This window comes from Dama dama, chromosome 17 (assembly GCF_033118175.1).
Source record: "Dama dama isolate Ldn47 chromosome 17, ASM3311817v1, whole genome shotgun sequence".
Lineage (NCBI taxonomy): Eukaryota > Metazoa > Chordata > Mammalia > Artiodactyla > Cervidae > Dama > Dama dama.
The window spans coordinates 14,074,707-14,102,621 of record NC_083697.1 but is presented as its reverse complement, the minus strand read 5'-3'; the positions used below and the strand labels follow the sequence as shown (position 1 = coordinate 14,102,621).

The 27,915-nt window shown below is 38.5% G+C and overlaps 1 protein-coding gene and 1 long non-coding RNA gene across 3 annotated transcripts in view; one reads left to right on the top strand and one right to left on the bottom strand.

Annotated features, from left to right (window-relative positions):
• Positions 1–1,692: 1,692 nt before the first annotated feature.
• The window catches only part of LOC133071613 (uncharacterized), a 352,151-nt gene continuing 325,928 nt past the window's right edge, over positions 1,693–27,915 (bottom strand). Inside the window, exons 11-14 of the long non-coding RNA XR_009696472.1 lie at positions 15,039–15,141; positions 7,029–7,224; positions 4,636–4,737; positions 1,693–1,961 (exon numbers count right to left, since the gene is read on the bottom strand). This is a non-coding gene — a long non-coding RNA (uncharacterized LOC133071613). The remainder of the gene's footprint in view (positions 1,962–4,635; positions 4,738–7,028; positions 7,225–15,038; positions 15,142–27,915) is intronic.
• The window catches only part of SYNPO2 (synaptopodin 2), a 200,804-nt gene continuing 178,722 nt past the window's right edge, over positions 5,834–27,915 (top strand). For both annotated transcript variants that reach the window (XM_061164121.1, XM_061164120.1), the window contains exon 1: positions 5,834–6,099. In XM_061164121.1, the coding sequence (XP_061020104.1) occupies positions 5,995–6,099 (105 nt within the window). In that variant the 5' untranslated portion in view covers positions 5,834–5,994. The remainder of the gene's footprint in view (positions 6,100–27,915) is intronic.

Sequence of the window (27,915 nt, the reverse complement as noted above, 5' to 3'; positions counted from 1 at the left end):
GACCACCTGGCCTGCCTCTTGAGAAATCTATATGCAGGTCAAGGAGCAACAGTTAGAACTGGACATGGAACAACACACTGGTTCCAAATAGGAAAAGGAGTACATCAAGGCTGTCTATCGTCACCCTGCTTATTTAACTTATATGCAGAGTTGCAATTGCATAGAAAGTAAAGGGCACACTTAAAAGAAATAATATCCAAACCCAGTGTCTCTTGGGACTTCTATTTTCTGTGATCAGCCATACTTTTAATGCATTTTAACTCTGCTAAGGAAATCAGAAAACCATTTACATGATTAATGCTGTTTGTCTACATCATAAGAAACACTGGACTGGATGAACCACAAGCTTGAATCAAGATTGCCGGGAAAACTATCAATAACCTCAGATATGCAGATGACACCACCCTTATGGCAGAAAGTGAGGAGGAACTAAAAAGCCTCTTGATGAAAGTGAAAGAGGAGAGTGAAAAAGTTGGCTTAAAACTCAATATTCAGAAAACTAAGATCATGGCATCCGTTCCCATCACTTCATGGCAAATAGATGGGGAAACAATGGAAAAAGTGACAGATTTTATTTTTTTGGTCTTCAAAATTACAGAAGATGGTGACTGCAGCCATGAAATTAAAAGATGCTTGCTCCTTGGAAGAAAAGTTATGACCAACCTAGACAGCATATTAAAAAGTAGAGACATTACTTTGCCAACAAAGGTCCATCTAGTCAGAGCTATGGTTTTTCCAGTAGTTATGTATGTATGTGAGAGTTGGACTATGAAGAAAGCTGAGTGGCTAAGAACTGATGCTTTTGAACTGTGGTGTTGGAGAAGACTCTTGAGAGTCCCTTGGATTGCAAGGAGATCAAACCAGTCCATCCTAAAGAAAATCAGTCCTGAATATTCATTGGAAGGACTGATGCTGAAGCTGAAACTCCAATACTTTGGCCACCTGATGAGAAGAACTGATTCATTGGAGAAGACCCTGATGCTGGGAAAGATTGAAGGAGGGAGGAGAAGGGGAGAACCAAGGATGGCATGACTGACTCGATGGACATGAGTTTGAGTAAGCTCCAGGAGTTGGTGATGGACAGGGAAGCCTGGCAGGCTGCAGTCCACAGGGTTGCGAAGAGTCGGACATGACTGAGCAACTGAACTGAAGTTCACTGTGATGCTTTATTTTTCTCCAAAATTTAAAATGCTACCATATTACTCATAATGAAGAATAGCTTCTGTTTTTTGAATAGTTAGAAAGGGATCATAGACATTAGCTCAAAATAGAAAGTAAAGTTATATTTGAGTGAAAAATTAAATTAGAAAAATAAAAAAGGCATAAACTAGGCATCGGTGACCAATGTAAAATGATTGTATAATAAGTCACTTCTAATGGAATATTTTTGTTTCATAATATGTCTTCTCAGTTCATGTTAGTCTCAGAAATCTTACGTGCTATCCAAATTGGGAAAGATAGTATAAATATTATTAGCTGAATAAAAACCGTATGAATGAAGAGTAGAGCATCTGGTACAGTCTTAAGTAATTTAAATGGTTCAGAAGTAGAGTCAGTCTAAGAAGATCATTTTCAAAACCACTTAAGACACATTTTTCCCTTAAAATACGTATTTTGGTCTTGACATGATTCTCACATCCCAAATAAAATTAAGAGTTGGCTTATGTGGTTTTTGACCAGGGCTCTGTTTCCATTCCTCTACTAGTATCTCAGTTTTACCCCACTGGCCTGGGATTTAATTTGACCCTCCTTGCAAGTTACTAACTTACCCTGTTACTGCTTCATGGATGCTGAAAGCAGACGTGAGACTCTTGGGTGGAGACAAAGAGTTTGACTATGAGGGCGCAGCAAGCAGCTCGGACATCAGCCTGTTGACACCAGTTAATCTTGCCTCAGACTCCACAGGGTTGATGTGGTAGGACCCAGATGGATGTTACACACACAGTAGGTTTGCACAGTGGCTAAGGAACACCAAAGTTAATGAGTCCATTGCTATTATTTTGTTTTTGGCTAACAATCAGCTAGCTAACTTGCTCTTTTTTGCAAGGCTGAGAAATTACCACATTTCTCAAGGCTGCATGCTGCAAACACAACCCTGAGCAATAGCTCAGGAAAAGAAGCATTAGGATCTCGAGTTCCGACACAGCTAGAAAGATATAAAGGAGCCTAGTGACCCAGGGAGGACCCTCCCACCACCATCTGGTGGATTTTCATCCTCATACTGGATTCCACTACTGCTATCAATATTCACAAAAGGTGGATATTTCTCCTGACAGCTACCTGGAAAAGCCTTGAGCTTCCCTTTGGTTGGACCATATACAAATTAATCACTGGGGCCAGAGGACTGTCCTTGACTTAGGCCTAGATTTGCACCCATTCCTGAACTAATCTCTATGTTAAGGGGGAAGATTACTCTTATTAACTAGATCAACTATGCTGGCTGGGGTGGGAGGATCAATTTTACCCAACTTAATAGCTATGAATGGGGAAGAGGCAAAATGTTGGGAGGCAGCCATTACCTATTTTACATGGTCTGTAAATGGTATAATTCAAGAATTCTGCTCTATTTCAGGTTTTGAAAGTCAAATGAAGAGGAGAGAAAGAAAAAAAAAAATTAGAACTCATTGGCCTTCTTTTCTATGCCTTTATTCTGGGATATCTTATCTATTTTTTCATTGTACTCATAATAATTGAGCACCAATTATGTGTCAGGAACTATATTAGACTTGGGGATACAATTCAGAAATGACTCCTAATCTCACAGGTTAATAATCTAGTAAAGGATTCATTTTAAGAGACCGTTAGGATGAGATGGAAAAATACAGTGATGGTGGCACATAGAGGGGGCCTCTCACCTGGACACTGGGTGGGAGGGTTAGGAAAAGACTCCTGGAGAATATGATATCTAATGTGAAGCCAGAGGATGAACAGAAATTACCAGGTGATCTGTGTGTGGGTGAGGTCTAGATCGCTTGGAAGAATGCCTTAGGAGATGGAAAAACAGAGCTAGTTAGAGAAACTGAATGTCATCCTGTGTGTCTGAATCATAACACTCAAGGTGAGAGGACAGTTAGGACAAGTGAGGAGTGGGAGGCAGGAAGTGTTATCTATGGAAAGGAAACTTGGCTTTTCTAAGAGACCTTGGAGACTTTAAACAGAGGGAAAACAAGGTAGATGTTGCATTTCAGAAATTTCACACTGGCTATATAGAGTGGAAAATGAATTGAGGAGGAAGCAAAGCCACGACAGAGAGACTAGTTAGAAGATTGTTGAAATCCAGCACAGAGACAGAAGTAATTTTATCAGTGAAAATGGAATGAAGGCACAGATTTGCAATCTATTTATTAGTAGAAGTTAGATCTGTAGGTCTTAATGAGTAATTGGATGCATGAGATGAGAATAAGGAAATACTTAAGGCCTGGAGATAGGATAGCAATGATAAGAACAGATATTTTTAATTCAAGTAGGCAAAGGTTTAAATCCTAAGTCTACATGTAGCTTCTAAGGCTGAGCTAATTACCAGCAAAAAGGAGACATTGATAACTACCTAGCAAGGCTGCTTTGAGGATAAACATGCAAAGAAATAAAATACTATATGTCAAGTTTCTGACACAGAATAAATCTTTTAATAAATTATAGCAACATGTCAATTCTTATTTCTCTGTCAGAAAGAACTGGATGGATGGAAACACTATTCATTCAATGCAGTCAGGAGTGTGCTGGCTGCAAGTAACAATAAACTGGACCCACAGCAGTTTTTAAAAGTATGGGTTTTCCTGCACAATAAGAGAACTGGAGGTGGAGTTATCGGCAGTAACTTGGTCAGCAGTGCAATCTTTATTGTTACCCTTGGCTTTACCTCACGGTCACAATACAACTGCCCCAGTTCCAGCCTCCAGCGTCATATTTACTTTTAAGTCAGGGTTGAAAGGGCCATGCATAAGAGAAAGGTTATGGGTTAGTTAATAATCCTGAGATGGGAGACATAGGAGAAGACAGAAGTTTGAGAATAAATAACAAACTTGATTTTGAATATATTGAGTTTTAGGTTTCTGTGATATATTCTGAGATATATTCTGTGAACATATCTCCAGAAAAAGGTTTAATAGGCAGTTGGATACACAGACCTGGAGTTAAGGAAAGATATCTGGGATTGAGGGGGGAGGTTAAATTCTGTGGGGTGAATGAGAGAACCCATAGGAATGGGATACAGTGAGGAAACACAAGGACCAGGACACTGCCCTGGCACAGAACACCAGCATTTAATGGGTGAGTAGGAGCCAAGAAGTGCCCAAAGTGAGACAGCAGTGTTTAGGGAGGCAAGAACAGAGCCAAGAGCATGCTGTGTCCTGGAAGCCTAAAAGAGAAAACAGTTTAGGAGGACATGGTCAGTAAAAGCAAGGGCTACATAAAAGCAAGAAGGTAATAAGTAACCTTGCTGAGAGTTTTTCCTTTTGTGGGGACAGAAGCTAGGCTGGAGTGGGTGAGGAGTGGAAGAGACAGGAGGAAACAGAAAGAACAAATGTAAAAAAAGTTCTTTTCTTTCTCTTTTGGTCTCAGAGTTCCTATTTTAGGATGTCAGTACTTGCACAATTCTTTTTTTTTAAAGAAAGATTTTTGGTCAAGTCAATTTACCTTTCCAAAGAGAAGCAAACTTGGCATGAGAGTCTGGTCCTCATGACCTTCGGAGGGTCTCTTCCGGCGCCAATGGTTTCTGATTACATGGTCTTTCTTACTCTAGTGATGAGACACAAATAAAAGCATTTGGCATGTTTAGTTCTGGGAGCAGAGCTGTGTAAATGTTCATTGTATGACGCTGCCGACTAATGAAAAAGGCAGAGATTGGAGGTCAGTGGTCCGGTGGCACATGTGACGCTAACTTTCCCAGGCTCTCCTTTATTTAGTGTGTTTTTATACGGAATGTCATGGAAAATAAAAGTATTATGGGAAAATAAAAACGTTCCATTTGGACAGTTTTTGATAGGTCATATTCAGACTCAAAAGATTAAGCTATTTTGGGCCACATATAAAATTAACTTTATATTGGACCACCCAGACTCAGAACTCTTGATGAAAGACTATATAAAAATAAGAAACTTGTATGCAGTGACATTGTATGCAGTTGGCTGACTATTCAGGTTTAAGAAGTTTCCTTCCTGTTGAGGAAGGAAGAAAATGAAACACTTTAAAGCAAATCATGCAGTAGACGTAGTTATAAGAATGTAGCTTCTGGGGCGAATCCTCTCTCCCTCTCTCCTTCACCTTCTCAACTATGGTAAGCACCAGTCCGGAAAAGTACATTTCGGAGTACCAGGCTTTTGTTTTCGTTTTTTTAAAATAAATATTTTTGCTTTCTTTTATTTCCTGCAGATTAGTTCTGCAGGCTGCAAACAACAAAGCTAAGAAAAGCAATAATTTTTTAAAACTCCCTTTTGTCTGTTTCCATCATTACTGTGGTAATTCTCAAAACATTTGTTTGAGAGAATCTAATCATCTAGTAGTTCAGCCCTTAGAGCTCATATTTTAGGATGTCACTTGTGGCCTGGAGATTAAAACCTTCATGCGTCCTCTACTATTTACGGAATTATTCAATGTAAGTTTTTCTCTCATCCTTTCATTTGAGGGCTGCGGTTTAATCAGTTAGAGCTAGAGAACTTTTGCTCCCGTCCCCCACTCCTCGCCATCTCGCCCCGAAATGGGGACGTTATCTCGTGAGGCTCTTCCCGTTCCCTGAAGGTGGGCCGAGCAAAGGAGCGTGACGCAAGAGTGGGCCGTGTCCGTGATGCCTCTAGCGCCCCTGCCGCCCGGGGACGGATCCCATTAGCCGCGCAAATTCAGGCGGCGGCCGGGCAGCGGCGGCGGCTGCGGCGGAGGCTCTCTGCGCCCCGGGGCTGCCTCCTCGGCGGGAGCCCGACGCTGAGCGCAGAGACTCAGCCGCACCCAGGCTCCGTCCGTCTTCTCAAGCTCCCCATGCTCCCAGCCTAAAAGAAGAAAATGGGCACGGGGGATTTTATCTGCATTTCCATGACCGGAGGGGCGCCCTGGGGGTTCCGATTGCAAGGTGGCAAGGAGCAGCAGCAGCCCTTACAAGTTGCCAAGGTAGGATCACCAAAGATGGGTTATCACATCTTGTTCCGGGCTGGGAAAGAAGGAATAAAAGCAACTTTTGATGGTTTATTCAAGCTCTGATTCAGAGGTCTCTATGCTAGTTTGATTTCGATGTTGACACTGATTTCTTCTTGGATGTGGGTGGTTTTTTTTTTTTTTTTTTCTTCAGAAAAACTTTGGAGAGTAACATATAGCACATATGTAATTAATCAGTCGTTGATGGGGTGGGGGGAAAGAGTGCTATATATTTTATCAGCTGAAGAAAAGCCTAGTTAATCAGCTGCTTCTCTGGCAACCAGCAAGACACTTGGGAACGTTTCTTCTAGGCAGTCTTAGAATCTACAGTTGTTATTGTTTCACGTCCCTTTCCTTGGCTCTGGCTGAGGAGAAACGCTCAGCTCAGTATAACCAATTGGCTTGGCTCTTTTGGGGACTCTTTATAAAGTATTGTTAACGACATTTATCATACAGCATCCATGAGAAGGCCAGCTTGGGGCAATAATTTTTTAAAATATGAAGATCTCATAAATTTATTTGAAAGAATATTCTTTTAAGGATTTGGCCAATAAATGCAAAAATCTAAGTACCCTGGTCCATCATGTGCATTCATCTTGTCAAGTGCTCAAAATAAAATTCAGAGACACTGGAAATATATTGTAAATAACTTAGACGTTAACTTTGAAATGCATCTAATAATCATTTAAAATATTTTAGGTGTTTTTATTTCCATTAGATCGCTTTGTTTCTTAGCTCAGTATGCTTACCAGTTTGCTTGAGGGGATCCGGTATTGTCTAATTGTGATTCAGTTAAAACCAATTTTAAAATACATGAGAAAAAGCAGACTTTTACCTAATTTTAATACTAAATTGAAGTACTATAGGAAAGAATATGTTTGATTAAATTTCTATTTTATACTTACATTAAAAATGGATCTAGATCCTCATGAAATATATGGACCATAGGCCTTTGTAGTTATTCTTCTTTCCCTTTGGCTTTCTTTCTTTCTTTCTTTTTTTAATTTATGTTCACTGTGAAGAAAGGAGTTTCCTTGAAATTTTTTGCACCCAGGCTTCCTTGGAAAATCCTTTCAAAATGTGGTGGTGGAATCCTGCCACCTAGTGAAAATTTCAAACATCAAGGATGAAGCATAAAACGGCAGATGAAAAGCAGACATTTTTAGAACTGAAAAGTTTCTCAGAGATCCACAGTTCAACCTGCTAATTTTAGATAAGGAAAGAACCTTCAGAGGCTAAGTAACCTGCCTTGGGTCTTTGGTCTTAGATTTGGAACTGGCAGTGATTAAAAGGTACAAAGGTTGTTGGTTTCATTGTTTTTCTTTAGGAGTCAATGGTAGGCAACATCAGACAAAATATTAATGCCTAATTCAGCATATGTAGAATTCATGAGCCCGAAGTGGATTTGTCCGGAGTCTAGAATAGCAGTTGGCTGGCTCCTGTCACTGAGATTTGGGTTCTAATTCCAGCTCTGATCTAACATGCAGCCGGTCCTGAGACAGATCACTCTTCCTGACTCATTTGGGGTGTGTGTGTGTGTGTGTAGAAGAAGAAAGAGACAAAGATTTTGAGTGGGTGGGAAAGAAGAGAAGTACGTTGGAAACTGGACGCTACCATTAATGAGGTTCTATTTGCTTGAATTTTCTACAGCCCTATTAGTGCACAATTTTAGAATCACTTGCCTACCAGTTAAAATGTGGAGACAGAAGTGGCTAGAAGCTGTGATTCTTGGTTGCTCTTTCATAGCCAAACCTACAAAATAGAATGGGTTTTCCTCAGTTCTTGATGTGTTTATTTCAAAGTGGCACCACTGAGTGGTGATTTTTTGAAGAACTGAAGCAAATCGCTCATGAAGGGTGCTTTGGAGGTGTTTCTCTGCTGATAGCTCTCTATTATCAGGATTCAGAGAGGCTGTTAGTTTTAATAAGGGTCAAAAAATTCATTCCTGCTCTCCCCAAAATCATCTTTCCTCAAATATCTAGGAAATATATTTTTAGTTTTAAAAAGATCATTATACGAAAGCATCAGGATGTTTGCTTTAATTTTTTTTAGTTTGTGTTACTATAAAGTTACTGATTTAAAATATTATGAAAGCACCTGGATGTTTGCCTTAACTGTTTTATGTGTGTGTAAAAGAGAGAGATAATTTATAATTTTTTTCCACATGTAAAAAGTGACAAAAAAAAAAGTGACTAGAGAGCCTTCTAAAGAAGATATAATTTTTAAATTACTATAGCAATGCCCACTTTTCTTGGTCTGGGTTTATACTTAATTGAAAATTATTATATTTAATTTATTACTAGCATTATTTGCCCTAGAAAAGCCTTGGAACAAAGTGCTTGTCTGTCTCTATGTTATCAAGGCCATGGCCTCAGTGGGATCAGTTTTTCATTCAAAACATGAAGTCAACTTGATTCCAGTAAAGGTTTCTCTCTCATTGAGATCAAGGTAATGTGTATGTTGCTTGGTTTTCTCCTTTTCCAAGGAATGGTGAAAACTTATTAGAATCAAGTTACCTCCAAGTAGAAGGATGTGGAGGAAGGAGATAGAAAGGCTAAGGAGGGGATGATTGCCGGCAACCAAAACGCTCAGTTTTGAAGAACATGCAAAGGAATAATTTGGGAATTGAAGAGAATATTTTCAAAGAAAAGAAAATTTCAGACAGTGCTTAAATCATGCCTTCTAAAATGGGTATGCCACAAAGAAGCTCTATAGATAACAACAAATTTTTGGTTCATTGTAAATACCTAGTATTTAGAATTTCAATAATTCTATATAGAATGAAAATTTAGCAAGCTGAAATAGCAAAAGAAAAATGAATCTAATATTATTAAGAATGATCAGAAATTTAATAGCTTTATAATTCCTAGTAAATCTCCTCCTAGTGACATGTCTAGTCATTTTTGAAAGCTATTCAAATGTTTTTAGTATTTGGCTGGCTGGCTGAACTGTAGGTGAACCCCAACTTTCAAAGATCACTATAGAAATATTAATGATAAAATTTTTCATTGATATTGAAACTCAAGGCCATAAAATTCTGTTTTGTTTTCAAGATAAATTGAATTTCTAAAAGGCCCAAAGAATCAGTAACATTGTCCAGGTTTTTATTTTTTATTTTATTTATTTATTTATTTTTTGTCCAGGTTTTTAAATGTGTATATATCTTTTAATTTATGTTCTAAATACATGTGATAGGAAGCAAACATTTCTAATACACTGTAGTAAGACAGTACTCTTGCAAGGTATATTTCTAAGAGATCATCTACAGAAACAAATCTATACAGCCATACTTGCAGTATTAAAGCCCCACTGTGTGTGTGCAGATGTCCTTATAAAAAGTCTGTTAGCACTTTTACTTTACAAAACTCTATTTTTTGGAACATGTACTTACATGGCATGTCGCTGGACATACTCTTGGAAAATCACTTTAGAATATTGCCACATAAAGAAACAGGGAGAAGTTTTTGTTTTGCAAACAAATCTTATGAACCATTTAGAAGTAACTTACATTTTGAAAATAAAGAACAAAATATGTTTAGACTTTATTCTTCATGAGTTTTAATGTTTAGAAATGGAAGCTTTCTTCAAAAGTACAGACCACTATGGTACTTATTAAAATGAATTTTAACTCAGAGTTTCAAATAACTATTAAAATTTAGATGACAAATTACAACCATCCATTTTATGAGGTTGAGTTGGAGTTAATGATTCTTATCTATTATTGTATAATCTCTTTTATTTTTTTTTTTTTGTATAATCTCTTTTCAAATGTCTGAATATAAAGTATTTAGGCAAAGCACATTCAAATACATAATTCATATCCCTTAGTGCCATCAGTGAGATATCAAAATGCTTCAAATAGAATAAATTCAAGAAACACAGTGATTTCTAAAGGGAAAAATAGGAAATATTTGATGTTTGAATATGTACCTTTTGGGATAAATCCTCCTTACTACATATGGAAAGCTAGGGATATCTTTCTTAGTAAATATGACTGATCACTGAATTTTTATTGATGTTTTGAGCTTTCAAGAAATTTAAAAAACATCTATACTTATAGAAATCCATGCACTCTAGCTACATCTATTAAGCAGATGTTACATAAAATTTTTATTTTGGAATTGCATGTTTTAAGACAGATGACTGTTGAAAGACAATGAGATAAAATAATGACCGTGACTGTGCATGAACTTTGCCATTATCTAGACAGAGTCCACATGGAGCTCACATTTATCCTGTACCAGGAACTGTTCCAGGTGCATCCTTGATAGGATGTCTTCTCTGTCATTGCAGTTGGTGGCCTGCCTAGTGCCTATATGAACAGTGGGATGGGGGTAGGGAGAGGCAGGTAGGGAAGTAAAACTGGAGAAAGATGTAGTGGGGGGTGGGGGAGGGCAAAGGAGAGAGAAAAAGAGACAGAGAGAGCGAGAATGAATGGACAAGTAGGAACTTTCCTTCCTCTGGATGAACTCTTCCATTTCCTCTGGATGAATGACTGTCACAGAAAGGTGTTGGTGGGACTTGAGCCGTCTTGCTTGGCCTACCTAGAAAGGCCAAACTCTTAGCCAGGGCCTGCAGGAGCAGGCTGGCATCCTGAGAAACTACTTGGGCCTTGGAAGGGACAGAGAAGTGTTGGGCAGGAGCCCTGTTTCTTCTGTTAGGGAACTGTGCAGGGTGAAACCCTCCCGGCTCCTAGAAGAAACCAAAGTGTCCCAGCATTGGGACACCAGCTGCACAAAGGACAGTGAAGGCCACTCGACATTAACCAAAGAAGTACAAAAACCAACAAAGAGAAATGCTACGCCGTTCACTTGTGAATAAACAGATCTACCTTCCCCCTCCTCTTCAGTCTTCCTTCCTGCCTTCAACCTGGGAGGGGTGGGAGGGAAGCTGGTAAAGAGCAGACAACACTCTCCGCCTCTTGCCAAGCCCTGGAGCCAGGAGCCAGCTACCGTGCTTAGGGAGAGAGCTTAGAGATAGATGTTAGATCAAAGCTGTATTTGGACTAGACTGTTTTAATAACCAAACGCCACCAAAAAGGCATGGGATCTGACCAAAGAATTATTAAGGGAGGGATTTGGTTTTATGGTAGTTGAAAACAGTTACTGGAAGAAATAAAATAGTTTCATGTTTATAACCGAATGAAAGACACTCCTCAAAAACATCGATTCCGTAACTCAGGTTCATATCATCAATCACACATTCTTGACATATGTTAGCTTGGAAACTTATCACCAACGGGGACTTCCCTGGCAGTCCAGTTGTTAAAGAACAGTCTATCATTTAGTAATGCTGAAAATTGCAGTGACTTCAGCCTTGTGGCTCAGATGGTAAAGTGTCTGCCTACAATGCAGGAGACCCAGGTTCAATCCCTGGGTCGGGAAGATCCTCTGGAGAAGGAAATGGCAACCCACTGCAGTACTCTTGCCTGGAAAATCCCATGGACGGAGGAGCCCGGTAGGCTACAGTCCATGGGGTTGCAAAGAGTCGGACACAACTGAACAACTTCACTTCACTTCAATACAGAGTTGTATCAAATAGAATGTCACCAATCTAAGATTTGATCTTTAAAAACATTTGCAATGATTTCTTCTTTTATTGGGTCTGAGGACAAGGATTACAGGAAATACATCTTTGAGCTAACGTGCAACGAGAGACGAGACTGGAAAGGGAACTGGTTTACTTGTAAATAAACCTGAAAAATCTATGGCCTCCAATGTTTTTGTGTCTGTTCTAACAGATTCATGAAGAAACCAAATGCCATGAGGTTTTTGTAAAAGGAAATGGAGAATGCATGCGTCATCTTCATTAAACAATCTGAAAGAGTAAACAACTTCATGAAGTTAAAAGCTCATCTGAGAAACAGAAATAACGTCAGATCTTTGGGGGGATAATTCATTGTCTGACCACCTCAGTGAGAACATATTTATAGTATTGAATTGCCTTAGGCACTTAATTTTTCTGAATTATTTACCATTCTTTTCTTATTATTTAAAAAGCAGAGATGGCCACATTGTCAACAAACTGTGTCTTCAAAGTCTTTGTGAACTCCATTGGCATGTGGCAGATCATCAGCGATAGTAGATGTAGTTTGGTGTTATGATGGTCTGGCTGTAGTTATCCTTAACTGGTATATAAATATGGTGTGTTTCAGATAAAGTACTAAAAAATGTGGTGGATTTACTATTCGAAACATTATAAACGCAAGATGTGTTATTTGATTATGTAACAAATAGTTTTCCTATCCATTGGGTTTAGGTTTTTCTTACTCACCCAAGACTAGCTTTTCCACTTTGGAAGTAGTGTAGGTACTACGATGATAAAACAAGGTAGTGGATGAATTTTCCTGAACTGAACGATGCACTTATGTTCTATCTGACCCCACTTAGTCTATAAAGTGTGAGTCGCTCAGTTGTGTCTGGCTCTTTTTGACCCCGTGGACTGCAGCCTGCCAGCCTCCTCTATCCCTGGAATGTTCTAGGCAAGAATACTGCAGTGGGTTGCCATTGCCTTCTCCAGGGGATCTTCCTGACCCAGGGATGAACCTGGGTCTCCCACATTGTAGGCAGATTCTTTACTGTCTGGGCCACAAGGGAAGCCCAAGAATACTGGAGTGGGTAGCCTATCCCTTCTCCAGGGGATCTTCCTGACCCAGGAATCAAACCGGGGTCTCCTTCATCACAGGCAGATTCTTTACCAGCAGAGATACCAGGGAAGCCCCATGCTTCCATTATCAAAACTTCCGTGGCTTGAATTTCATCTTTTTAGGAGGCATTATTTTTTTCCAGAAGAAATCTACAATAATGGTCAGAGTATCATTTTCCTCCAAACATCTTGTTACCTTTAACAGTACCTTCTGGAGATAATTTCAAGAAACTCATATTGATACTTATGGGTTGCTGGGCACTTCTTTAATCACCTTTTAAATATAACGCAAGAACTCAGTGAGGTTACCCCATTTAAGATCCCATTACAGAGGCAGAAAGTGGTTAAGTGACATCCTCAGGTCACATAAGTAGCACAGTCAGACCTGGGTTCACCCAGTTTGCCTCCAGGGTATGTCTTCTAAGCTTTTCCACATGATACTTTTGGGTTAAGTGTAGCTTGAACAGCTGATTAAGACAAAATGAAGGACCTAAACAGACCACGGTGGAAAGATTATTGTGGTCCTGTAAACCAAACTTACTTTTTCTGTTCTGACATTAAATATATTATAATTTAAATTAGTGTCAGATCATTTTATTTGTAGCTTTTATTTCTGGAACAAATAATTTAGGAAATGAAATAGAAATAGACTAGAAACTTTCATAATTCTGTCTTCTGAAGAATAGATTAAAATTTTTTTTTTCTGATAAGATTTCCCATGTCTTCTTAACAAATACGACTTGCTACTTTATTTTTGTTTTTGGCTGCACCAAGCAGCTTGTGGAATCTTAGTTCCCCAACGAGGGATTGAACCTGGGACCATGGCCGTGAAAGTACTGAGTCCTAACCACTGGACCATCAGGGAATTCCCATGCTACTTTATTTTGAAGCAAAAAATTTCTAGCAGTAAGACCATGCTTGAGAATTTTAGCATATAGTTCAGGACACATTGAGTTGGGAACTGAGTTCTGACTTTACCTCCTCAACGGCGCACTCACTTCCTGCTCCATATGTGACTACTCCTGCTCCTCAAGCTCAGGCCCTCTCCAGCTGTTTCTTAGATAACTAGTTGGGCCTTTTAACTGTCTCTCTGCTTAGGGTTTCACATTCCTCAGGTTCATGCTATAATGAGCTGCCAGAGAGACTTTTCTAAATCACCTGCTATACCACTGCTTAAAATACTTCAAAGTCTTCCCATCGTAGTCATCAAAATAACCATCACATTAAAAAAAAATCTTCTGTAGATTTAAGTGCTTTATATATTATATCATTCACAATAGCCTTAACTATCCTTTTTTAAAAAAACCGATGAGAAAACTGAACCTTAGAGAAGTTAGGTGAGTAACTTAAGGTGGTAGAGCAGGTTCAGGCATCCAGGATGGGGGCCAGTGAGACGCCAAAGCACAGGCTCTGAGTGGCCGCCTGGACTCTATCACTGCAACATGTTTTATAGACACCAGTATGTATTAAGTGTGAGTTCTTATAAAATCAGCTGTATTGATGACATCCTGCATCTCTTTTGCACTTCTTTTCATTTTGCTTTTCTCTTCAACTTGCCTAAAAATAATGCACTGAATGAATTTTATATGAAGCGTTTCATGAACCTCTCCAAGAATTTTGTCTTTGTTAATCCCTGTTAAAGCTGGTACTTCATCAGTGGCCTTATTTACATTTTTTCCCATAAAACACTGATTTTTTTTTTTAATTAAAGAATGCGTTTATTTTGAGAACTTATCTCCAGTATTTTTCCTTATTGGCTTTCCAAAGGAGTAGTTGATCTATTTGAGAATTGAAACAGAATCAAGAAAATAGTCCAGGACATGCTGGAAACATGTTCTTTTATCTAACTTTACAGCAAAATTCCTCCAACATATAGTTTGTTCTAATATTATTTCTACCAGTTTCCTAGTTCTTTTTTCTTTACATCTTCAACAATATTTGCTGATAAAAAATACATCTTGATTTGTTGCCCATATTGTATTATTTTCAACAATTTTAAAATGCATCCATGAGGAGCTTTCTAAACATTATGGTTTGGTTTAATTCTGTCATGTTTTAAATTGAGTACTGCCTGACTTCAACCAGTGTTGAAAAAACAAATTTGAAAGTTTTTGATGCTTAGTTACTACATATCTTCTAAGTCCTAACTACTTCACACTAATACTAACTAATATCATAGAGCACAATAAGACAAAGTTCCTCTCTAACAACAGTGGATATAAATCCATATTCTAAATAGTGCACTTAGTAATTCTGAATATTTTACCTACCTGTCACATATGATTAAACAGAAATTGTGTTTAATCTCGCTCCATGGCTGATGAAGAGTTTCTGAAGGAGTATAGAGGAGGGGCAGCTCTTTTTCTCTTCTGCCTGAAATGGAAGTGTTATTTTTAATCAATAGTTGCCTTTCAGAAATATTTTAAAACTTGTGTCATTTTGAGAGAGTTAAAACTATTGATAGATAATAACATGGAAATTCATTTAATCAAGCATCATAAAACATAATATACTGCAAAAGAAGGAGCGTCTGAGGAAGCCTTTTTCCCCTCTGCCATGCTAGGAGGTGAACCTATTCAGTGGGGTCACCTCAAGTCCTGTATGAAATTCCTAACTGTCTGTACCAGACCAGACACAGGGTACTGGTGTCAATCCGTGACGGTAAAGAACCTGTCTGCAATGCAGGAGACTCAGGTTTGAACCCGGGGTGGGGAAGATCCCCTGGAGAAGGGAACAGCAACCCACTCAAGCATTCTTGCCTGGAAAATTCCACGGACAGAGGAACCTGGCCGGCGGGAGTTCATGGCGTTACAGAGTCGGACATGACTGAGCAAGTAACATGTTCACTTTCAAACATTAGTTAGAGCTCCTTTTCATTTTGTAGTTGAAAACAAATGTACATGGAAGTTCTAGTCGGCTTGGCAGATATGTGGGGGGAGCCTTCCAGGCACAGGGCGCTACGAGGACAAGGCTCTAGGACTGAAGCCTGCTTGGCATGTTCAAGGAGCTGTGGAGATGCCAGTTGCAGCTGACACCATTTCCATGAGAAATTGCTATAAGAAGTCCAGTCCTTCACAGTGATAAAAGTGAAAAAGTCTCTCTCCTGGGAACCCCGACCATGTGGTTATTTTACCATCTTTAAATGATTAACACACTGGCCACAGAGAACAACTCTAAGCTATCATCTTCCCATTTCCTCTTCATCCATTTCAGCTTTTTATAAGGTAGAAGCCTACTGGCCATTCTTTAGAACACTTTATTTAAATGAATAGTTACTACCGCCTCTTATGTAGATGTTTGGTTAAACATTTTATTAATCTTTTCCTTCCTCTGAAATTGATTCTCCCAGTGAGATAAGAAGAATTTAAGAAGTGTTAAAAAGAATTTGATCCTATTTATTTTGACATCAATGTCAGACCTAGAGCAGATAGTTTTCTTTTATTTTTTAGTTTATCTTAATTTCATTTCTTCCTCACAAAAGAGATGATTTTATTTAGATGTTATTTGGAAACTGACCCACTGAAAGGATGAAAGCATTTTAATGCTGGCTACCACTTACTGTATTGCTTTAAACAGATTTTTCTGAGCCTGTTTCCTCATCTGTAAAATGGCTATGTAATGGAATTGCTGTTTTTATAGAAAAAAAAAATGTCACCAGTTTTACAGGTGAGGCATCTGAGAGCCAAGCAATCAGCTAATAATATGTCTTGTGATAATTTTGAAAGGTTCTATGTTAAGATCATATTTGATACATAGTAATCACGCAGTAAAGGAGTCTGTCATTGTTATTATAATTCTAATTGGAGGAGGAAGTAACTGTCTTCTGGGCTTCCCTAGTGCCTCCATGGTAAGGAACCCATCTGCGATGCAGGAGACCTGGATTCCATCCCTGGAGAAGGAAATGGCAACCCACTTCAGTGTTCTTGCCTAGGAAATCTCTTGGACAGAGGAGCCTGGCGGGCTATGGTCCATGGGGTCACAAAGAGTCAGATGCGACTTAGTGACTAAACAACAACAAACTGTCTTCTACACAAATTTATTTTTTTCAGAAATTAAGAAAAGCAGGCCAATCCCTTTTCTCCAAATACCTAATGAAAGTTAAGAACACAAAAGCTAAATAAACTATTTGTGATGATTATTTTACCCAGGGAAAATTTTCAGTTTTGATAAAATGCAACATTTCACAAAATGTATGCAGCTATCAAGTATGAATCAAGATTTCTTTGTTATGTAGTTTAATCAGCTTGAGGCAGTAAATCCTTAAGTTATATGTTTCACAAGGCCAAATAAAATGATTATCCCACTTAAAAATAGTACACTTTTTTTTATTGGACTGTAGTTGATTTACAATGTTGTGTTAATTTCTCCTGAGTACAGATTTTTAAAAGGAAAATACCTCAAGCCATGAAGAATTAGTCTCTTACAGTGCTGTTGAGCTCTGTTTAGAGTAAGTCAACTCTGACTCTTTCAATCATATTAGTCTCCGTGCCTCTGTTTTCTCCTTTATCAAATGGGGATGGTGTTAGCTCTGAGATTGTTTTCAGGGTTAGAAATCACTTGTGCAAATTACTTAACACACAGGAAACATTCAAATGTTTTAAAAAATTACTACTACCATATCTGTGGTTATCCCCATTTTATTTAACTAAGCTTTATAAAATTGAAGGGTTATCTGCTGTCTTCCACACAATGCTGTTTGAGATCTGGATTTCAGTGTCCTAAGAAGGGGCTTCTATGGTTCTTGGGGTCTCTCCCTGTGAGATGGCATGTAATGGTCTCAGAATGTGGCCTTATGCTCACTGAGTAAGCCACTGCCCTGCACTGGAAGCAGCATATGGAAGCCATCACGAAGAGAAGGAATCATTTCAAGTGCTTTGAAAATATAAAAGAAAAATAAATTGTCCCCTGGTAAGTAAATATAGGACACTGATCTCTGAATAGTCAGGAAAACTCTGTGCCAGGGCCTTTGGGGGAAGGCTAATGAGCCTTTCAATCCCTCCCCAACCTCCACCTCCACAACCCTTGTCTGCTAAATTAGAAGATGTTATTACTATATAAGGCTGCTTTTTCTAAGTAAATGATAATAGTTAACCTCTTGGTGATTTTAGCTTTTCAAACAGTGGAGAGTTATTTTCATCAGTCAAGATGAAGCTAAAATGAAAAACAGTTTGTGAGAAGCTTAGGCTTTGGGAGTCAGATACTACCATAACAGTCACCTTTATTTTTATTTCTTTCATGAAAAGCATAACATTTTCCCCCTGGATGGTGCTCAGCATGACTGATATTAGGTTGAATTGTGTAAATATTATATTACATGTATTGGCTGCTGCAGAGAGTCAAAACGCAGTGATCCATTTTCAGGGCTCCAATATTTTGGCTGCCTGCCTGCCAGATGGGGAAATGTTGATCAGAACAGTTTGATCCTGAGGCAGAGCTGCAATCTGAGAGAGGAAGCTCATCGTTGTCTGCTTCCTCTGAGCCAAGATGGCCATGTGGCTTCATGTTGAGTGAGTTACTGAGGGCTTCTTCAGCTGCAGGCGCTGGGCTGAGGGTAGACGGGAATTCAATTAAGGACCCCATTATGATAGTTGTTCCATTCTGTTCTTCATTACCGGCAGCTACTCTTAACCCTCAGCTTCTTTTTCTTATGTGAGAAGGAAAATTCCTCCTTCTCTGTCATCACGGCCCCCATTCTCTTCTCGTTCTTTATCTAGTTCTTTTTATGCCTCTCTTTTCCCCTATAGCTTCCTAAGCAAATTAAGACACCAAATCTGATATTGCCTATCTGCACAAGAAAAAGGAATAATATCGTGTGTGTGTGTGTGTGAAAGAAAGAGAGAGAGACAGAGAGCACAAAAGAGAAAGCTGTATATAAATCTCTCTTCCTTAATTGATTTTCATAGAAAGGTAACAACATGCTGGATTTTTCAATTCAGAGCTGAACTAGTATGAACTAGTACGGAGAATTACTTTCCAGGAGTGTTTCCATGGGCCAGTCCTTCATGCCGAGAAACTCCTTTTCAAGGTTTTAGGCCCTTTGCCTCCTATCTGTCCCTGGTCTGAGCAGCTTGCTTCTTCCTGGGAGGCGGTTCTCATTTTCTCCTGAACATGACATGTTTATTCTTCTCCCAGGTCTCTGACTTTGACCTTGATCTTTTCTGCAATGGAATGTTTCTCTGTATTTATTTCTCCCAGGTCCATAAAAGGTATGCAATAAAGACTATTATTTTTTTACCTGATTGATTAATAATGATTCTTTTTTATTTAGTAAGGGATAAAATCACTTTCAGTCACAAACAAGGACGTATTGTTTGAGGAAGATCATGAGTTTTGTCAGAAGCTTTAAGGATAAATGTTTTGAATGATAAAAGTAAATGAATTGAAGTTCAGAACCTGTATCAAAGGCAAGTGGGAGCCAGGAGACGATTCTGCTGCAGGATTAAAGGGGGTAAAGGGCCGGCCGAGGGGTCTGTGGTGGCAGGGTAGCACAGCATGAAACCAGGGCCCGCTCCCTTTAGAAGTGCTCACATCACTATCGAACCACAGCTCCCACTCAGACCCCAGGCTCCTGGAGCCAAGGTAGCAAAGGCTGGCTTCAGATCACAGTGCGCCTTCTTATTTTCTACTTAACAAGCAAATGTTACCATTCGGATAGAGCTAATGGCTGTGATAAAGAGGCCGGTTTCTCACTGGTACCTCTGGTTTAAAAATTTGCCTTTTCCATGCTTATATTGTCACCTTTGCTCTCTGAAGGCAAGAGCCTAGCTCTTGTATCTCCTAAAATGGGGCTCTTTAATGTGGATAACATACATATACGTGTAACTGGGGCCTTAAATCAGCCATGTACTTACTGAAACGTTGTTGAATAAATGGATGCGTGAGTAGATGTGTATCTTCTATTCTGGAGTGTGAGGTAGCGACTACTGGAAAGCCTGATTTTGCTGAAGCTTCATCTGGTGCTTTTTCAAATGAGCAGTTTGTTTAAAGAGTGATTATAAGAGTGATGTATATGCTTTGTAAGTGTGTGTGTTCCTATTGATTTGATATTATCTAGTAACCAGATGCCAATTTAAGAGGTTCAGTGAAAGATCAGTGATTGAACTGGAAGTCAGAAGACCTGAAGTTTAGGCACTGGTCTAACTTGAGTTTAGTCTGCTACCTCAACTAAAACTATCTGACTCCCCATTTCTCTACTTATAAAGGGAAAGATTTATTGATGGAACACATAAAGTGCCTTATGGCTAGATTCTACTTTAAGTCAAGAAGATAATAGATGAACGAAAACACCCATGAATGGTCATATTTCCTCTGTTAATGTGAAAAAATAAAGCAGTGCTTTCTGCAAAAAGGCAATTCTTTATATGGCATTTCTATGAGGCTTTTATTCTCATTTCATCAAATCATAATTTGTAGGATATATGTGTTATAAATAAATAAGCAAAAATCTCAAATGACACTGACTTAATGTGCTTTTTTGCTATATTTTACTTTTTTAATAATGAAAATTGTATTGCAGTGAGTTACTACTGAATTCAGCATTTTCTAATGATTTTTTTAATAAATGCTTTATTCTTTCTCTTTATTACTTTTCTAAATAAAAAGGTAGTTCACTATCATACATGAATGTAATCAACTGTTTTAAAAGTATCACTAAGAATTCATGGATTTAAATAGAATTGATGTTTTTTATAAATCTAATTTCTTTTTTCAAACTCTGGATCTGACATGATTAAGAGCCTTGAAGTTTGTTTTTCTTACCCTACTAGAAACTCTGGGTAGAGAGTGGGTAGAGATTATCTCACAGAGTAAAACCACTCATTCTGACATAGCTGGACTTCTATGCCAAATTCTAATTTGATGGAGAAGAAGGAATGTGTTTGATACTCTTCATCTATTCTTTAAACCCCTCTCATTTGGGTAAACTGTGTCAGAGGAAAAAAAGAGACAGTCCCTGGTAAACTTGGTCTTGATTAGTTTACTTCCACATCTCAAAGTGCAGTATTTTGAATCCAGTCATAGTTCCACCCCACAAATGGATTAAATTCTATATTTAAAAAAAAATTAAAGTAGCTAGAACTGAAAATGACTTATTTTTAGGTTATAAAAATGACACATTGTCATTGTTAAAATATTCAAATATTACAGAAAAGGATAAAAATAAAGTAAAAATTATGCCATCCAGAAATAGCACATTATTAACGTTTTGGTGATATTCTCCTTAGTTCCCTCTCTCTCTTCACACGTGCCAACTTACAATTGCACCTCATTCAGTTCCATGTAATTGAAATGGTACTAAATGTATTCTCTTATTAAACACACAACATGAACATCTTTCTGTGTCAGTGAGTCCTGATGTACGTCATCTTTTTAGTAACCGCATAGTGTTACATGTATGGATTGACCATAATTTCTGTAACCCATCCCCTACTGAACATATAAGTTATTTATAATTTTCCACTATTATAGATAGTGCTCAAATGAATACTTTTCATGTATAAAATATGTTTATGTATTTATCTGATCATTTCTATAGAATCAATCCCTAGAAGTAAGACTACTACTGTGAGAATATGCTATATATTTTTTTGGTGAAAATGAAGAGTATCTGAATTAATTTGGGGTCAACTATTATATATAAAGAGAAAATTTCTTATCATGTCCATGTCACTCATTAGTATGCTCCTCAGTACAATTCCTTTTGGCAGATAAAATAAGTAAATGTCAAGGTCATACAATCTAGCTAACATACTTTCACTTCAAAACACTTAAAAGTATTGATAATGATTGGTAATTTCTAAAATGTCTTAAAAGAAAATTGAGAGGAAAAAAAATTCTCACATATACCAGTTCTATTAAATTTCTAGATTATTTCAGGATAAAAATTTTGCATAAAGATGATTAATGTCTTAAAAGTAATGGACAAGAAGGTATTAGTGTCTAGGGAATGAGGGTTTGCAGCTTTCCTTGTAATTATCAAGATGTCATTGTCAGATAAATCAGATTTTTAAAAACTTACTTTAAAGAAATAATAATATCTTTGTAAGATATGTGAAAGTAGGTTTTATACATAATAAAGCCATATTATAAAAGTATGGTTACAAATATCATTTTAGTATTGTTTTCTTAAAGTGATAGGGTAGGTTTAAGAAAAGCCATTCTTTTCAGACACACCTCATTGAAATTAAGGTTTTAGAATTTTTTTTTTGAAGGGATATTTAATTTATAAACTGTATTGCAAAACTCGTATTTAGTTTTTATGAAGGACTGGTCCTGAAACTGAGGCTCCAATACTTTGGTCTCCTGATGGGAAGAGCCGACTCATTTGAAAAGACCCTGATGCTGGGAAAGATTGAGGGCAAGAGGAGAAGGGGACGACAGAGGATGAGATGATCGGATACCATCACCAAGTCAATGTGTGACAAGTGCTGTGGAGAGGTGTGCTCTGGCCCTCCCTTCTGACACATGGTGGGGGATGGCAAGGCCTGGAGACAGTGCAGTTTAACCCCCTGAAGTGTTTACAGCTCTCCAGCTTCGTACCCAGGAACCCCTGCACTCGTAGCAGAAAGGCAGCTTTGTCCTGGGTTCTTCTGGAAAGAGTGTTGAAGGGGTGGACATGGGTGGATTATGGGCCACATCCATCCTTGGGAAGGCTGCTGCTGAAGGATGTGAATGAACTTGTCCCTGAGCATGGAGGAACAGCTAGCAAACTTCCAATTATTAGTGTCCCTGGGGGCATCAAGATCATACTCATATCTCTGTGATTTACAGAGAGCACAGCCTGGGTGCTTATCCCTGATTCCTGCTAGAAGTTGTTATCTGTAACCAAAAAGTATCTGTTGTTGTTCAGTTGCTCAGTCATGTCTGATTCTTTGCAACCCCATGAACTGCAGCACGCAAGGCCTCCCTGTCCTTCACTCTCTCCCAGAGTTCGATCAAACTCATGTCCATTGAGTTGATGATGCCATCTAACCATCTCATCCTCTGTCACCCCCTTTTCCTCCTGTCCTCAATCTTTCCCAGCATCAGAGTGTTTTCTAGTGAGTTGGCGCTTTGCATTATATGGCTGAACTATTGGAGCTTCAGCTTCAGCATCAGTCCTTCCAATGATATTCAGGGTTGATTTCTTTTCAGATTGACTGGTTTGATCTCCTTGTAGTCCAAGGGACTCTCAAGAGTCTTCTCTTGTACCACAGTTAGAAAATATAGATTCTTTGGCACTCAGCCTTCTTCATGATCCAACTCTCACATCTGTACATGACTACAGGAAAAACCATAACTTTGACTATATGGACCTTTGCCAGCAAAATACTATCTGTAAACTAAAATAAAACAACCTAGACAGCATATTAAAAAGCAGAGATATTACTTTGCCAACAAAGGTCTGTCTAGTCAAGGCTATGGTTTTTCTAGTAGTCACGTATGGACGTGAGAGTTGGACTATAAAGAGGCTGAGTGCGTAAGAACTGATGCTTTTGAACTGTGATGTTGGAGAAGACTCTTGAGAGTCCCTTGAACTGCAAGGAGATCCAACCAGTCCATCCTAAAGGAAATCAGTCTTGATATTCATTGGAAGGACTGATGCTGAAGCTGAAACTCCAATACTTTGGCCACCTGATGTGAAGAACTGGCTCATTGGAAAAGACCCTGATGCTGGGAATGATTGAGGGCAGGAGGAGAAGGGGATGACAGAGGATGAGAAGGTTGGGTGGTATCACTGACTCAATGGGCATGAGTTTGAGTAAACTCTGGGAGTTATTGATGGATAGGGAGGCCTGGCGTGCTGTGGTCCATGGGGTCACAAAGAGTCGGACATGACGGAGCAACTGAACTGAACTGAATAGAATGGGAAAGACTAGAGATTTCTTCAAGAAAATTAGAGATACCAAGGGAACATTTCATGCAAAGATGGGCACAATAAAAGACAGAAATGGTATGGACCTAACAGAAGCAGAAGATATTAAGAAGAGGTGGCAAGAATACACAGAAGAACTAAACAAAAAAGATCTTCATGACCCAGATAATCACAATGGTGTGATCACTCACCTAGAGCCAGACATCTTGGAATAAGAAGTCAAGTGGGTGTTAGGAAGCATCACTACGAACAAAGCTAGTGGAAGTGATGGAATTCCAGTTGAGCTATTTCAAATCCTAAAAAATAATGCTGTTAAAGTGCTGCACTCAATGTGCCAGCAAACTTGGAAGATTCAGCAGTGGCCACAGAACTGGAAAAGATCAGTTTTCATTCTAATCCCAAAGAAAGGCAATGCCAAAGAATGCTCAAACTACCGCACAATTGCACTCATCTCACACACTAGCAAAGTAATGCTCAAAATTCTTCAAGCCAGACTACAACAGTATGTGAACTGTGAACTTCCGGATATTCAAGCTGGATTTAGAAAAGGCAGCAGAACCAAAGATCAAATTGCCAACATCTGCTGGATCATCGAAAAAGCAAGAGAGTTCCAGAAGAACATCTACTCCTGCTTTATTGACTATGCCAAAGCCTTTGACTGTGTGGATCACAGCAAACTGGAAAATTCTTAGAGAGATGGGAATACCAGACCACATGACTTGCCTCCTACAAATCTGTATGCAGGTCAAGAAGCAACAGTTAGAACTGGACATTGAACAACAGACTGTTTCCAAATCAGGAAAGGAGTATGTCAAGGCTGTATATTGTCACCCTGTTTATTTAACTTATATGCAGAGTATATCATGAGAAATACTGGGCTGGATGAAGCACAGCTTGAATCAAGATTGCTGGGAGAAATATCAATAACCTCAGATATGCAGATGACACCACCCTTACGGCAGAAAGGGAAGAAGAACTAAAGAGCCTCTTGATAAAAGTGAAAGAGGAGAGTGAAAAAGTTGGCTTGAAGCTCAACATTCAGAAAACTAATATCAGGGCATCTGGTCCCATCATTTCATGGCAAATAGATAGGGAAACAATAGAAACAGTGAGAGACTTTAATTTTTTGGGCTCCAAAATCACTGCAGATGGTGATTGCAGCCATGAAATTAAAAGACGTTTTCTCCATGAAATTAAAAGACGTTTTCTCCTTTTCTCAACTAACCTAGAGAGCATATTAAAAAGCAGAGACATTACTCACCAACAAAGGGCCATGTACTTAAAGCTATGGTTTTTCCACTTGTCATGTATGGATGTAAGAGTTGGACTATAAAGAAAGCTGAGCAATGAAGAATTGATGCTTTTGAAGTGTGGTGTTGGAGAGGACTCTTGAGAGTCTTTTGGACTGCAAGGAGATAAAACCAGTCAATCCTAAAGGAAATCGGTCCTGAATATTCATTGGAAGGACTGATGCTGAAGCTGAAGCTCCAATACTTTGGCCACCTGATGCGAAGAACTGACTCATTTGAAAAGACCCAGATGCTGGGAAAGATTGAAGGCTGGACAGAAGGGGATGACAGAGGATGAGATGGTTGGATGACATCACCAACTTGATGGATATGAGTTTGAGTAAGCTCTGTAAGTTGATGATGGACAGAGAAGCCTGGCATGCTGCAATCCATGGGGTCACAAAGAGTCGGTCACAACTGAGTGACTGAAGTGAACCAGTTTATTATAAAAGATATAAAGGATACAGATGAACAACCAGATGCAGAGGCACGTAGGAGAAAGTCAAAAAGAGTCCTGAGTGTAGCAGCATCTGTTCCTTGTAGAAATAGGGCTCAGCACCTTCTCATCAAGTGTCATGCTCATCAACCTGGAAGTTAAAATCTTGTTATTCAGGATTTTATAGAGCTTAATATGCAATACCTTCTACCTCTTCCCCTTCCCAGAGGTCAATGGGTGGGGCTGAAATTTCCTATCACTTGGTCTTTCTAGTGACCATCCTCATCCTGAGGCTACCAAGGAGTCCTGCTCTGTCACCTCATTAGATAAACTCGGGTGTGCTCAAGAAGATTCCTTATGAATAATGAAAGACACTCCTCACTCAGGAAATTTCAGAGGTTTAAGGAGTTTTGTGCCAGGTATTAGCGACAAAGACAAAATATATTTCTTATTATATCACAAATATGCTAAATTCTGGGATAAATGAGACATTGTCTTTGCTCTTAAGAAAGGTAAACCTCCATGGAAGAGGCAGATTTATAACTATTAAGAAGGTGACAAGGTTTTAAAGAGAAAAATATATAATGTATTATAAAATAAAAACCATGAATAAATTAATTCTGCATAGTAGCATCAAGGAACTATACAGAGGAATCCCTATTCAAACTGGACCCTGAACTGGATAAAGTCATTCCAGGCCTAGGGAAAACCTTCCACATTCACACTAAGGCATGCAAGAACGTGGCGTGGGGAATGAACAGCAAGCAGCTGCAGAGTCTAGTATCTTCTGAGAAATTGTTCAGTTTCAGCGCTGTAATGATCTCTTTTATGAGTACTGGATAAATCTCAGTGAAGTATGTACTAGATAGAATTCAATCAGATACTATCAGTCTGATATTTTGGCCTTCTTTCTTTTATTGTTCTTTCCTTTATGTATGCATAAAAGTTCACTGGTCACTATATTAACATTTGAAATTTTACACTCATTTTCTATGGTTTGCATGAAGCATTTTGTGTCAGACTCAAATCTTTGTAAGAAAGGCTATAATGAAGATCTTCACATCTCACCTTCATGGAAAGAGTGAAAAGATACCAAATTTTAGACTCTCTTGAATTTATTAACTGAGAAACTGAGAAGAACCAGGGATTAAAAGTCACTGTCTTCTTCCTTTCAGATGCATCATCTTGTTTGTTATAAACTCTTTCAGGTTCTCATTAAAGATTTTTAAACAGGGGACTGGCATGATCTAGAGCATGCTTAGAAAGATGGCTGACAGTCATCTGTCAGTCCTGTCTGACAGATTTAGGACTGAAAGGTGCGACTTGGAGGACAGAGACTAATTAGGAAGGAGGTTGTTAGAATACTCCAGTGGCTTAGTCAGTAAAGAATCAGCCTGCAATGCAGGAGACCTAGGTTTGATCCCTGGTTTGGGAAGATCCCTGGAGAAGGAAATAGTAACCCACCCCGGTGTTCTTACCTGAGAAATCCCATGGACAGAGGAGCCTGGAGGGCTACAGTCCATGGGGTCACAAGAGTCGGACAGATTTAGTGACTAAACCACCCCCACCAATGACAAATAAATAATGAGACTCTAGATTAGGCTGAGGGCACTGGGGCTGAAAAAGAAGACACACAGACAAATTAGAAATACATAGCTGTGGATGGCAAGAAAAGGGGAAGAGTGGACTGTAGTTGCAGGTTTTATCTTGGAAGACAAAGGGATGGATATAGCATTTATTGAAAGAAGCAATTATGGAGAAAAGAAAATAAATTTCATTCTAAATAAATTGAATTTGGACATCCAGAAGTTGCTGTGTAATGGTGTTAAGAGTATTAGTCTGGGCTTGGGAAAGTTACCAGTACTAGAAATTATCTGGGGAAATGGCTGAAACATAAGAAGCAAGAAGCAAAGAGGATACAGGACAGAATCTTGGAGAAGATCAATATATAAAGTTTGGACAGAGAAAAAGAAGCCAATGAAAGAAGTTAACAGAGGTCACAAGAGAGACAGAAAGATCATAAGCATTTCTGGTATGTTAAGAAAGGAGAGTATTTTAAGGAATGGCTTATCAGTGACAAATACTTCAGGGTTTAAGAAAAAGAATGATAAGACCATACATTGACACATAAGAGGATTTGGCTGAGAAAACAGAAAGAGTGAAGATGGCATCTTTTTGAGAGAAAAGAGGTTTAGGAAAGTGTTTTTTAGAATATTAGCAGGAGAAAGAGAAAAAGACAAGGTAATTACTCTTATAGCAAAGCTAGAGTTGTTTGGGAAGGATTAAATCCATTGAACTTAGTGCTAAGTATTTTATTTTGATATTTGGAAATATTCTTAACTAATAGAAAATATTAGATGTAAAAAAAATTTCAACAAAAAGAACAGGAAAACAAACAAGGCTATTATTTGTTCTAAAAAACAGTGCCTTCGAAAAGTGTCTAAGCTGGAGACTGTGAATTTTAATTTATTTGGATGATTTGGACAACATGAACACAGAATTGGAATAATTATAATCCTTAGTTCATAGCACACTTCTTAAGCTATTTTTAACAATATCATAAGTACATG